Here is a 14,298-nt window from a genome sequence, read left to right as displayed (position 1 = left end):
AAGAATGTAGATAAATGAATAAAATATTTAAACTGATAGCAAAAAATGTGTAGTAAAAAAATAAAAATGTATTATAAGTATTGAATGAATAAATCAATGTAATCAATAAAAAAGTTGTTTAGAATCCCATATAAAAGCAAAAATACTTCAATTATGTCGTAATGATGATATCATTTTATATAACATGTTATTATAACTTTATCCTAATTATTACTTAGTAGCTTTTAAGTTATAAATAATGAATAATCAGCATTCTCGTGTCTGTTTATTCATTTTAGTATAAAAAACTGTAACGAGTTTGCAACAAGTGACTGTCCAAGAATATTTATACAGGGTGTTAGTGACATCATAACAAATACTGAGGAGGATAATTCAGACTATGCTTCTGAGTTGATATCAAGTGAACTTTTCTGTCGACAAATTCATGATACTGCTTTGTTTTAATTATTTTCAGTTCTATACTTTTGCTTTTTAGTTCTATACAGAGTGTCGTATAGGTAAATAATTGTAAATTCTTAATCCGCAATAAGAAAACTCATAATTTAGTCCGTTCCCCAAATACTCCGCATTTTATTGTATTAAAAGTCTTAAAATATTGTATTAAAGTCTAGGGGTAGCATCACTCCCTATAGACCACGTCCGTCCCCAGGTGGCGGATAGGGGAGTGCTTGTTGAGTGAAAGCATTACATGTTGCTGCTGTCACTCAAAGGGTAGGAGGAAAATAAAATACCTCCCGCGGACCACAAGGCCGACTTTCAAGAATAATTCAGTCCATTTTAACCATCTTCCTTTTAATGTTTAGGAAAATTATAGCTCGCGTTTTTTTGCATACATTCAGCCTGTGTATCATCATTATTTTATTATAATGTATGTTGTAGTAGAACGCCATCTATAGATTATGATAGGAAGTAAAGTGTTAGGTAACTATCAACTAAAAATAATCTTCGACGTAAAAACTTATAAGCTTTGACGGTGTATGTAATAAACGTAATAAATACGCCATCTAGCGGTTAGGCTGTGAACTAGTATCAGCAATCGGAACATTTTTTTTTAAACGCTCACAGATAAACTAGGGATGTTATTATGAAGTTTCGATTACAAGTACCTGCGGGCCTAGCACCGTAAGCAAGCGACTCTTTCTCGCTGCGACAGACATCGTCTGTCTCTTTCTGTGCAGTATTGTGAGACGAGTGACGGGTGACGTATGTCGAGGCGAGAAAGAGTCGCGCGCTTATGGTGCTAAGCCCGCAGATAGTATTGACTCACCTTACTTATTTCAACAAATATTTGTTTAACCGGTTTCAGATACAGATATTACATTTTAAAAGAAATAAATTAAGTAGAAAAATCCGTGACAGCTTCGAAGAATGCATGACTTACATGGTGTCAAGGGTTCGATTCCTGGTCCGGGATCTTAACCACTGAATTCGACCTTATGAAGATAAATTTATAATTGGATCACAGTTAATATCACTTGGTTGCCAGGATTTGTGCACTGTTAAATTTAATAGCCCCGCTATTACGTGGGCTTCTATAACAAAATTATTCGATTAATATTTTGCAAAACCATAACTTTCTTATTTTTTTTGCCTTGCAAATAGATTAGGCCAAGGCTCTGCTTTTTAGTTAGTTACACATTCACATTGAGATGATGGATATCATCAATAATATAATACTACCTTCTTATGAGCTTTTTAATTCAAGGTCGTTTGTGGTTGGCAATTTTATTTTCATTCAATTCAGCCAATTCGATGCGCTCTACTTTATTTCAACCACAAATACATTGTTTTACTTCTGTTACTTTATTTTAATTATCGTTTTTTTATTCCCTCTGCACTTTTTACTGTAGGTATATTATACATTGTTTTAAGTTTACGCGGTTATTATCATAATTAAAACACATAATAACGGGTTCTTACCGCGTTACGCGTTATGGATCTACCTACTCCACTCCAATCTCATCAGTCATCCCGTGATCATGTCATGGCACTTGCAACAGTGTCGAAATATCGGAAGTCTTATATCCCTGCTTTAAACGCGGTAAGAACCCGTTATTATGTGTTGTAGGTATATTTTCGTCAAATCTTTCACGGGGCAACGCTAAGGAGATGATGAGTTATGTGGTAGACTTGAAAAGATTCATGTTTTACTATAAAAATTTAATATTATTAATTCTTGGACAAACAGAATGTAAAAGAAAAATATTTATAAAACCTATGCAGAAAAGTTGTACTGCTTATTCTAAAATTTGAGTGTTTAAATGACTTTTTCTTAAATAAAAATGGTGAAATAAGGTATAATCTTTTTATTCATAGAATAAATAATAGCATCTCGTAACACGTCACTGACTAATATAGGCACAGTATTATTTGATACTACCAACTATAATATTAAACTTACACTAATTTGAGTATTACATACAGTAATGAGTATTGTAAAACATTTGAATTTAGATGAATCACAGATGCTTAAAACCACTATATTAATAGTACCTGATCAGGACTTAGTAAACTTCATCTTACTGAGTTGTAAGATGTCGTTTTACAATGGTCAAATATATTTTTGCTTTCAATAAACGTCTGTGATTCTCCCAAATAAGCCTCATGATGAGATTACTTGTTATTTAGTTTTCTTTTTTTGAAAATTTTGTTTCACCTGCCCCAATCATTCTTGTGTTACGTCGATATGGCAGTATGAACGTCTTAATTAGGCACTTAGTCACAATTAATTGTAACTAAAAAACAGAGTTTTACATCGAAATCTTCAGTTCGAGTCGCAGCTCCATCAAAGTCTTCATTTCTATTGTCTATTTCATCATCAGATTCTGCTTCCGCGTGCTTAAGTACTTATTATCTTATGCCTCTATCTATTAGCTGGTAATATAAAATAGTACTTATAACTAAAGGCTGCTTAGTATTTGTAGTTCTGTCTGAATCCAGCAGAAGCCTGAGCCTGGGCTCTGTACTGCTGCTGTTGGAAACCGGCGGCTGGGGCGTCACCGTACTTGCCAGGGTTGTATTGACCTAGAAAAAGGAAATGTTAATTGTTTAGATGCTTAATAATTAAATTAAAATAAATAGTTCAGTGAACTCGATGACTGGGGACAAAAATAATAGTAAACCGTTTTCAACTGTGAAAGAAAATTCTATGCATATTGACTTGTTTACTTTACATACGTCAATTGTAAATTCGAATACAAGACCTCATGCGTGATATACAAGAAGCGAACCCTTCACTGACCTATTGTTGAACGGACTCATTACATTCAATCAATCGGCCTATCTGCCATTATATCTAACTACTTCATTATAGTCCAACTCAAATATAATAAGGCCTTTTGGCACTCTAATTGAACCTTCTTGTAATAAACTCAGATCTTTTCCAACTACTTCTAGCAAATAATTTGCTTAGTTATTAGTGAGAAAAGGTTGTGTCAAAATTAAATTGAATTTTATCTTGTTGTTGCCTCGTTAAATGTATGATTTATTACTGTCAGGAAATGATTGAAAATCATAATTTGTATTAACATGAGATGGAACTTTGTCAAAGATATCTTGGAATCTTTAATCAAGAAAATGTTTCATGCAACTATTCTGCGTGAGATTACTTTTGTTAATTTCAAACACTGGATATAGTTGTTACTCAACAACTGTATCTGTGTCGTCTTTATTGGCAGCTTTGTCTTGTTGACAATTTTGAGAGCCAAAGTTTCTGTTCAAACTGAACTTTATTCAGAGCAGCAAAAGGAAGTGTCGAATGCAGTTTGACCGACTATTCTGGTTTTCCAAGAATCAGATTTGAAGTGAGAGGTCATTGCAACATCGGAAAGGTCAGCCTAATGTTGTTATAGAGGAGACCTGTAATTTGGATCGCATCTGATCTGAACATTCCATTTTCTAAGGTTAAGGTCGCGATGGTGTGGTCTTTCATGGTATGAACTTTATGGAATTGCTGGTTCTTTGTTAGGCGTATCAGAGGGCGTTTGCTTGTAATTGATTTGAAATGCTTCATAAATTGAATTGAGGCGTCTGATGCCATTGCGCTGTTGCGTTGTATTGTGAAGGTTCAATGGCGGATGAGGAGATTTGGCTTATACATTAACATTTTTGACACTTAATAAATTGAAGACATATTATGGCCTTGACTTCTTCTAAAACATGAGAATTATCGATAAACACCATGTTTCACATTGCTGTGATAGTGGTCATAACTAAAAGATTTACTGCGGATACACAATACAAACAAAAAAAACTAAATAAAAATAACTAAAAAAAATAATATAAATAAATATATTATTTTAATTGAGACTGACGGCTTACGACAAGTATTTACGCAAACATAAAGCTAAAACCGCGACATAAGTTTGTGTTTGTCTTTATACATTATCATAATTTCGTAAAATTTTAGTTAATTTTATCGTTGCCTTTTCTATTATTACATGAGTCTAGTATAGTATATCTTACTAACAATTTACTAAGTAAGTATGCAAGAAACTTTGCACATATCGCCAGCAGCAAAGGCTTTGCGAAAAGCGATAAGGAGCATTCATCATCTACCATGATATTATGTACTACAAACACGATCAAGTCCTTTATACGGTTAGCAATGTATGCTAGGATCTAACAAAGGTGGTATTTGCAGCAATTTGCTCTGCAATCTAAAATCTAGGTTGGGCTGCTATAGGTTAATTTCGAAGGCGTGGATACGAGGTGTAGGTTCAAATTCTGACTGTTGCGAAATTTAATAGAAGTCATAGATGTTATTGTCTGTGGGATGTTACAGGTGTTTTGTGATCGATGTTTTGTTTGATGTTATTATTGCAGTTTCGTAATTTGCTGTATTTATTGTTACTGGATAACAAACACGTCGTGTGACATCTTGTTGAACTTTGTGATTTATTATAACTGTTGTGATATCGTTAGTATCATCTATTGTTGCAGGGTTTATAGCAAAGAATTTCAACGAAAAAGTATCTTATTTTAGAGTAGGGAGATTCCACAAGTCAAAATTTATGGTCAATACTTCACATCCATTAAGATTGACGGAGTGAAAACCAAGTATCTATAGAGGCTGATTGGTTATTGTGATTAAAAAGAAACTAGGCACGATGAAGAGTTAAATTAAATTAAAATTAAAATTTCTTTATTTCAGATAACAATGATCCATAATTTACATAATAAAACATTCAAATATCTTAAAATAATAAATATAATAAAATAGAATTAGATAAAACAAATAAAATCAATTAAAATAGAATATCAACAATACCTTCTCAAAAGTTAAAAGATCTTTCGTACCGTCATAATATATCATATACCGAAATCAAATTACGTCATTTAAAAAATTTCAACTTACCGTCATCAACGATACCAGCAGCTTCATCGCGGGCGTTCTGCTCAAGAGCCTTCAGGATGGCCTCAGGGGTGGGGGGAGCGGTAGGGAGGTGAGCGCCCTGAGGCTGGAAGCCTCCCTGGCCGGCGGCGTAGCTCACGGAATACACCTGGCCGTCGTCACCGGTGTACTGGTAACCACCCTGGGCTTCGATACCGTCGGCCTGGAAGTGATTTGGAGAGACAGGTTAGTGAAAAGCCACATCAAATCCACTCGTGGAATGTAGTAAGCATGAACTAGGCTCTTTTGGTATTGGTGGCTTAAGATCTTCGCGTAAAGTTATGATCCATAAAGACAGAAAAGATTGTAAATTACAAATGTGTTGTCGTTTTTCTAGAAAAAGTACGAACAAATTGCTCTTACTACAAATATTTTAAATCTTATAATATGGTTTTCGGAAAAGAAAACTTTAGAAGATACCAAATCATCTTCTTTGTTTCTAACGGTCGTCTATACGTTAATCAAGTTACCTTCAATGAACACATTTTTTATTTAAATAAATAAATGTTGAATTCTAACTGTCTAACATTTGACATTTCAATACCATTCCAAACGATGTGTTTCATTACACAAGTGTTTAGATGCCTGGATTAGGTAATAGTATTAGAATCCCATTTGTCGGCGGTGGCATTAGCTTCGGGTCATCAATGCGCTGAAGTGGCCATGAAAGATGTCGATAGTGATTAGCTATCCACTATTTATAGTAATGTTCCAATTCTGTTTTTCGCCATTAATCAATGAATAGTGTCACTGTGTGTAATGGATTTAATTGATTGATACCTATGAGACTGAGTTCTCAAAACTGCCAGTCACTAAAAAGGTTACAAAAACTGATTTACCTTTATAAAAATCTTAACCCTTCTTTGATTAGCATTCATTGTATACCTTTATCAATCGAAATTAGTGTACCTATCTATTACGAATTATAATTCTCTGCGGATATTATGTAAAATTATTTGCATTTGACATTTCAGTTAATGGTCAATTAAATTACTATTGATGAAATCATTAGCTTCAGAACTAGTTTTAATAACTTTATCCAAATTAGTATATCCTTTACCGTCAACTCAATTCTCAAAACGTGTTCATAGATTCAGTATCGAACGACAAGTGCCATTATCTATGTTATCGTAAGGTTTATTTCAAAGAAAAAAGTTGACAAATTCTGTGACTCAAATCTGTCACTCCCAATAAACCCTGAGTATTGATAGCACACACTCAGGGTTTTATGGGAGTCACAAATTTGGTTCTCTTTAAAGCTACAAGTTAGAAACTAGAATTTGTTGAATTTTATCTCTAAAAGACTTTTCTTGAGCATACCTACACTATAAAATATTATTCACATCAGATAATATATTCTTTCTAGAACGTTAATTTAGTTGGCTTCTAATTTCTTAACCTGAAGATCATAAATCTGTCTGAGATACTCAAACAATGCGACAGGCAGAATTGTTACACGAGTAACTGACGAATTTCTTAACCCACATAATTCGAATACTGCACACGTTGCGAATTTGCTACACGCTTAAGTAATAAGTCAAGTCAAATTTCTTAAGCAGCATTTATCAGGTCATCTCTTGCATAAGCTAATCATCTTATAATCAGCTGTCTGAACATAATTTGAAGATTCGGGATAGTAATTATTACACAATGATACTACAATTATTGGGTACATCTGTCCGTCTTTTGCATGTTGAGAATTTTGACAACTGCTTTTTAATCAATCAAAATCTTACCACATACGACTGTGATGTTATTACAAACAATGTATTAATTACACACAATCAAATTGATTTGCACGTACACCAATAACAATCTATGTACATCAAGATTCTATGACCAATTTTATGAACGGAAACATAACTACACTTAGACATCCTAACACCAATTTCGTAAAACCGTTCATACAGATATTAACATTGGTAATTGCTGTTTGACATTATCCTCCATCATTTGCCAAATAAAATTATCATAAACGATTCATTCGCATTTACAAAACGTGTGTAAATTTATGTTAAATATATTCTAATAGATGGCGTTAAATTATTTTCCCACATAAATAATATTATTGGTATTTCATTAAATCTAAAGGCGGATTTAAAATTGAAGAAGACTGTTTTGGGCAAACAGATGTGAAAACTAAAAGAGGAAGGTTCAGCAGCTAGGTGACGCAAGCTACGATCAAACATAACACCCTATCATTTCAAATTATAACTTGACTTTGATTGATAAATTACAATGACGAAATATTTTTAGAAGTCTCTAAACAGACTCCGTTCAGAAGTCGGCCGGAGCAAAGAAAACCTGTCCAGGTGGGGTTTCATAGATGAGGCGAACCTTCAGTGTGAGTGTGGAGCAGTTCCGCAGACCATGTCCCACCTAATCGTATGCCCATTGTGCCCTAAAACCTGCACGCCGGAGGACTTGATGAGCGGTTCCGCCCGTGCTGTTACCGTGGCAGCATATTGGGCTGATAAATTATAAATCACGATGTTCGACTTGTCATCGACACGAAAGAAGAATGACAAATATGATTTTTGTAGGTATTTACATCTACTTCAAATCACCCACAACGAATCCAATTCATCCTTCTTCTATCGTGTGGGTTGATGCGGAGTACCAACCTCATCAACCCTGGTGTCAAGGTTACTATTGAGCCGCCAAAGGCCCCTGACATGGCTCATGTAACGACTACTTACTTACATCAGTAAGTAACCGGGACCAACGGCTTTACGTGCCTTCCGAAGCACGGTTCTTCTTACTGTCGGACAATCAGGTGATCAGCCTGTAACGTCCTAGCCAAACTAGAGACCACAAAGTAATTTTTGTGATATGTCCCCACCGGGAATTTAACCCAGGACCTCCGGATCGTGTGAGCCCGGTACTCAACCACTGGACCACGGAGGTCGTTAGTAGTTCATCTTTATTAAAGCATGATGATATAAAACCCCACCACTGTTGCTAAGTTGTTGCGTCCACAACAATGTTAACAGCATTCTAGTTACCTTTTTTATAGGTAATTTTAAAACCTGTCATCATTATTGGCCTGTTATTCGTCATGAAATTCAACAGACAATCACTTGAATTGTTCATCAGCTTTAAGTGTTGAAAATTACAATTAGTCCATAAATACATTTAAAACCACAACGACACAACGACAGGAATAACTGGTGAATAAAAAAGTCGTTAAAAATTACTTTTAAGGATAAATTTCTTTCCATCTGCAATTTAAAATGTTGAAGGTATTTCAAAAATTCTGGCTTAAAATTGACAACTGAGAATAGTTCTTGCTTGACCATTAAGAGTTTTTTAATTAATACAAAAATGCTGTTCTTGTATTTTTTGTGTGAAACATGTTAAAAGTTGAAATGGAATCACAGTAAACGCAATAAAAAGGCCTAACATTATTGCGAAAACATAAAATCTGATTAAACAACGCCTTTATCTATAGGTCAAGCTTCGCTTTAGGTCACGTTTTTATGATGAAATATCCATATAATGCGAGCTAATACATCAAACATTTGAACTCATCAATTTGTAGTGACGTCCCCATATATTTCGAAGGGGTTTGCACAACGGCAACCTTTAGCCAGTGACCAGTGCCCTTTGCAGGTGATCGTATCTAGGCTAGACACCTCTAGTAGGTCAGACAGTTGGTTAATAAGTGCAAAGTGCATTATATTTCTAGAATAATCCGGATCTTTCTATCCACAGAACATCTGTGGAAATTATAGTAAAGTGAGCCATCCGGTAGCCCAGTTGGAATCCAGCATAAGCCTAATCCAATGACAGCCGAATTTATTTTTGAATTCATATTTAGATCACAAATGGTTATCACGTGCTCAGCGGTGAAAGAAAACATCGCGACGAAACCCATATTCCCGAGAAATTGGAATATAGGTTTCCTCACGACTGGTTTTCCCTTCGCGGTGTGGAAGATCAGGCAGTCGCTTCTGTTAAAAACCGGACCTGTCAAATCTGCAGGTTAGCTAAGCGGACCCTGTGAGAAACGGAATAATGCTAGGAGGATAATAATCCACAGACGGTCTATGATATCCAAAACTTGCTACCTGAAAATGATCTTTCATAGTTTTATACGCAAAGCTTTAAATCCTGCTATCGGTCAGGGTTGATTTAATAGAGGTTTTACGGGACATTGTAATATCACTGAAAATACATTGCGTAAAGAAATATCGTTAATAAATTACAAAGACAAACTATTAAACTAATATTACGAATAAGAACAACCAAACCGTTTTACAAAGTGTGATTACATCTACTGCTGCTGATGACACTCTATTAGATAATTCTACTGTTTGCTCAAAAGGGCATGTTAATGAATACATTGTAAAATGCAGGTTAGTAAAGGTGGTTCTAGCTCATGAATTTTACCTCAATACTTCCTTATTTCATGTCTCTTAAATCAGTTTCATACGCTGTTTTACATTTTTATGTTTACTTTCGCGCAATTCTTGTACTTTTCCAGCTATTTCAAATGTGAATGTAACAAGTTGCCTGCTACTTTATGTATCTGTTACATCTATCAAGTTATCGTAGTGCTTAGCAACCGAGATAACTCTAATATCAAAATCTGGTTGCTTATTAATGATCTACAACTGTTGAATTAACCAGCTAGGTCAAAATTTGCATGGGAAACTTTTTTAAGTCATTATGCGAAGTGTAGTTAGTCATACTGCTATCTAGACAATTTGAGATCTATCCAAATTAATTAAATAGGGTATTCTTCTTTTTTGTTTTTGAAGTGAATGTTACATATTTGCCTCGAATAGACCACCACTTGCCTGGATTCACTACTCTCCTGGATAAAGTTAGTTTCTTCGGTCCCAACACTTACCTCATGACCCTGCTCTTCAGCCTTGATTCCGTTTTCGGTTTCATAGTTGTATCTGAAGGAGTCTTCTTTGACATCGGCGTCCAGGGCGAGGATCCTGGCGTTCCTCTCGTAAGCAGCCTGGGGTCGGTTGGACTGCTCAGGGTAGGCGGGGCCGAAGCCGGCGGCGGCAGCGAGGCCGAAGAAGGCGGAGATCAGGAGCTGGTAGAAGAAGAGGGGATGTTAGATAAAATGTAATGGAAAGTGGAATGTAATATTACAAGTAGGGTTATTAAGATTTTGATACCTATTTGTTAAATGTATCAAATATGTATGACGTAATGTATGTATGTGTAAATGTATCATTAGTTTAACAGTAAGGTCAGTGAGGTGTAAGTACTTAGTTCATCTTACTATGAATGTACCTTTGACTAACCCATTTGGGATATGAACTTGTTGTGTTATGTCAAATGTATAAGTTGAGATTTTCCTAAGATATTGACAAGCAAATTGAATATTTAATGTGCTAAGTAATGGAGAAACTTAAAAGTTATAGGTTATTGTTAAGCTTATATGTATAGTTCACCTTTAGTGGTTTATAACCAAATTTATATAAGGTGTTGTCTATTTAAGCAATTACATAATTGATACATTGAAGCCTCAACATGATGGATGATTACTACAGGCACTAATTATGAAACCTAAAATGAATGCCTAGTAGGTGTTATGAGTTATCGGTTAGGCCATCTTCGGTGTAGGCTTAGATAATATTATAAGCATTCTGTTTGTAAGGCCAATCCTGCAGTTGATCTTTGATAAAAAGTTCAAAAATAGAACGATGGATTTAATTTATTGTTTTTTTTTTTATAATGTAGCTTGAATTTATGTTTTTAAAGCTTAGTATGCGTGCTTAGGGAAACTCACAAAGAGTAAATTAGATGGAAAAAAATCGTCGGCTTAAAGACGATACATAGATCGAAGAATTTCACATGGACAGGAGGAAGACCCGGTGGTTTATGGTTAACAAAAGTTGCGGGTTCAATTCTCGCCCGAGTGGAATTAAATTTTCCCTTAGTGTAGATAGATTTGGGTACGAGTAGAGAAATATAAAGAGATATTATAGAGGAAAATGACATGGATAGTCTTGGGAGAAATAGGAGATTGAGATATGTGAAATAAATGGGGACAGAAAAAGATGGAAAATCATAAAGTAGAGTATAATATTTATGTATAAAATGAATAGTTAAATGTACTTAATTTATGTAGGTAGTTCTTTTAATTATTTATTTTGTTAGAATGCACTAACCCGCTATTATTAAATTTGTACAAAATTTTCCTGTACCCAAAGGTTGCCTGGAAGAAATTGCTGCATGAGCAATAAGGCCGCCTGTTGTGCTTTTCTGTAATTATGTTGTCCTTATCTCTTTATTTTGTGTACATTGTGCTCAATAAAGTATTTTATCTATCTATCTATCTAAAGCAGATGCGTAACTCGGGTGAGAGCCTTCAGCGCTCCCCATTTGTCCGGCCAAGTAGTTAATGCCATCTGCGGAAAATCTACAATAAGTCACGTCAAAAAAAAAAAAAGATGCGTAACAAAATTCCTTAAAGTTCCGAAGCGATAGGGTAATAAACGATATTAGCTTTCAATAAGTGAACTCTACTTATTTCTACGCAGAAGATAGATTTTAGTTTATTTTTTTGTGGTAAAAATTACAATATGAGGGTAAAATATGCATTGTCAGCCATTGTCTTTGCAATTTAGATCTGACAATTACATTTCCAAGGCACATGAACAAAACAATTAGCTTCCTGTTGGAAATAAGTGCATTTTATATGAGAAACAGTCAGTTACGGTCAAGACATCGCGCTGAAGGACATTTGGGTGTAGACAATAGAAGGGATTGGCAACAACCGTGGGAAATATCTCTTGCACGGGATGAGAATCGAACGTGGGAGCGTGGGGACAAAATTATATGAAATTATATTTTTTTGAAGGTTCTGGAAGTTTTTTGGAGGATTTTCCAGGTAGGGTAACCGGTTTGATGTTATCAGGAGAAGGTTTTTGGGAATAATTATATGAATTAAGTACCTTGTACTGTTTTGTTGTTTGACATTAAACTCCCAATGTGACGGGTGATTTAGTTAAAGTTATTGCAAGTGATACTTTACTTTATATTGTTTTTTAAGTTAGAATTTTTATTAGAAAAATATTTATTTTATATGTTTAAATGACTTTAAATGATATGCAAAGAAGTAAATGTTATATTTTTATGTAATATTTTACTTTCTCTCGATTTTCTTATCATAATTTATATAACTACATAAGAAAATGCATTAAATTATAAAATGAAATAATTTGTTCCTACATTAAATTATAGACGCAATAAATAAATAAATAATAAATATACTAATTTTAGTTAAAATTGTATATAGTTAAAAAAAACTAAAATACACTTTACATCACCAATGATTATACTTAATACAATTTTCTTCCCATAATGCGTAATCCTTACGTAGGTGGATAGATAAAAAACACTAGGTTATGGAATTTTAAAATTAATATGTTTAACCTTATAGCGAAAGTTCGTCAACTCAACGCCTATTAGATAGATAGTCCACCGTGTTTAAGAGGACACAGTTGAAGAGAAGACACAGAAGAGAGAAGAGAGGACACAGTTTACAGTTGAAGAATTCCATGTTTTTTTCTTTCTTTACCATATTAGTAAAGTATAGAAGTTACAACCTTACGTCACCAAATCATTGTATCATTGCTCAATGCCGACAATTAAACACAAATGTCGCGCCCACTGTGCCATTGTTCTCAAAATTAACCACTAAAATTATGTAAATGACAGCTCACTGTTTCTACATTTTTTTTTTTTACTGATGTGCGGAAGATGCAGGCGCTGTGGGTGGCATGTAGAGGTGTTAAAAAGAACTTGTTGCAATGTATACATACAAAAATGCCTTAAAAAAATGCCACAAAATGCAAAAAAAGTAATAAGAAAATTTTATTTTAACTGGAAATTAAATTTAAAACTAAACGTTTTCTTTTTTTGAAAAAAAAAAAAAAGAAAATGTAAATTCAATTTAATGTTACAATTTAATTTGTTAAAATTTGTAAATTTTTGGATGCTTATTTAATTAATTAATTAAGAAACAAAACTTTTAAGTTATTTCTTTCCTATCAATCATTAATATCGAATAGTTTTTTTTTTTTTTTTTGTATTAAGCCACATATCCTCCACTCACAAAACACGATCACACCCTCAATTGACAGCGACATCTACCGCCCTGCTGCACAAGCGTGACATTTATCGATACGCGATCGATACCTATGTCGATAAACTGTCGATAAGCTGTCGATAGATCGATAAGCCGTAACACTCACCAGTTTCATGGTAACGGTTAGGATAGTTTGTCTCGTACGGAGGTCGGAATACGATTGTGATGAGTGTTTCGTACCCTCCTCTTTATATACTAAGGTACGACGCGTTGTTTCGACACATAAAATATAATGAAGCTACTTTTCCTATACTTTATGAACTTCAGATTTTTGCGTAAGATCTAGTGTGGTTTTAGATTTAGATACACTAGCTGGACAAAGTGTCAATAAATTTTTATTTGTTGTTAGTTACGGTTTTTTTTATTATATTAAGCCGGTGTATTGTTTATTTTCAAATCGAGATTTACTGAGGGTTTGTTTCGAATCGAGACTTATAGAGGGTTTGCTTCGAACACAAGGGAGACAGTTTTTTTTTTTATCAGTTTTACAGTTATTTATTTTTAAAATAACTTACTGACTTTTTACAATAAAAACTTTTTAAAAAACTTCCAAAATATATTTTTTTTAATTTACGGTTTTAAATGGTTCATTTATCTTTTTTTTCTCTAAATTAATATTCCTGCATGAAGAAATGGATGAAAATAATGTCGGAAGTAAAGTTTATTTTATAAATCTTCCCAAAGAGGTTGCGGCGTGTTGCAATTATGTACGACCACTAAACGATAACAGGAGCCTTCTTCCTACTACTGGGAAGCCAGTAGGCTGTCTTTACTATAGGGGATTAGG

General features: G+C 34.1%; 1 protein-coding gene across 1 annotated transcript; it reads right to left on the bottom strand.

The window, feature by feature from the left end:
• Window positions 1-2,335: 2,335 nt before the first annotated feature.
• On the bottom strand, window positions 2,336-13,658 carry LOC126374235 (cuticle protein 3-like). The gene is made up of 4 exons (XM_050020746.1): window positions 13,618-13,658; window positions 10,248-10,445; window positions 5,357-5,555; window positions 2,336-3,024 (listed from the first exon to the last, which is right to left on the bottom strand). The coding sequence occupies exons 1-4, from the start codon at window positions 13,624-13,626 to the stop codon at window positions 2,912-2,914; spliced, it is 519 nt and encodes a 172-aa protein (XP_049876703.1). The 5' UTR covers window positions 13,627-13,658; the 3' UTR covers window positions 2,336-2,911.
• Between the last annotated feature and the right edge of the window lie 640 nt (window positions 13,659-14,298).

The sequence above is a fragment of the Pectinophora gossypiella genome, chromosome 17, assembly GCF_024362695.1.
Source record: "Pectinophora gossypiella chromosome 17, ilPecGoss1.1, whole genome shotgun sequence".
NCBI classification, from domain to species: Eukaryota; Metazoa; Arthropoda; class Insecta; order Lepidoptera; family Gelechiidae; genus Pectinophora; species Pectinophora gossypiella.
Note: the sequence above shows the minus strand (reverse complement) of the source record. Positions and strands in the feature narration are given on the sequence as shown.

Excerpts from the sequence above, each read along its gene's own strand:
- LOC126374235 (XM_050020746.1), bottom strand. Across the intron at positions 5,556-10,247 it reads CTGAAGAGCAGGGTCATGAG|GCCGACGGTATCGAAGCCCA; the intron begins GTAAGTGTTGGG and ends AATCACTTCCAG. Across the intron at positions 3,025-5,356 it reads TGCTGGTATCGTTGATGACG|GTCAATACAACCCTGGCAAG; the intron begins GTAAGTTGAAAT and ends TCCTTTTTCTAG.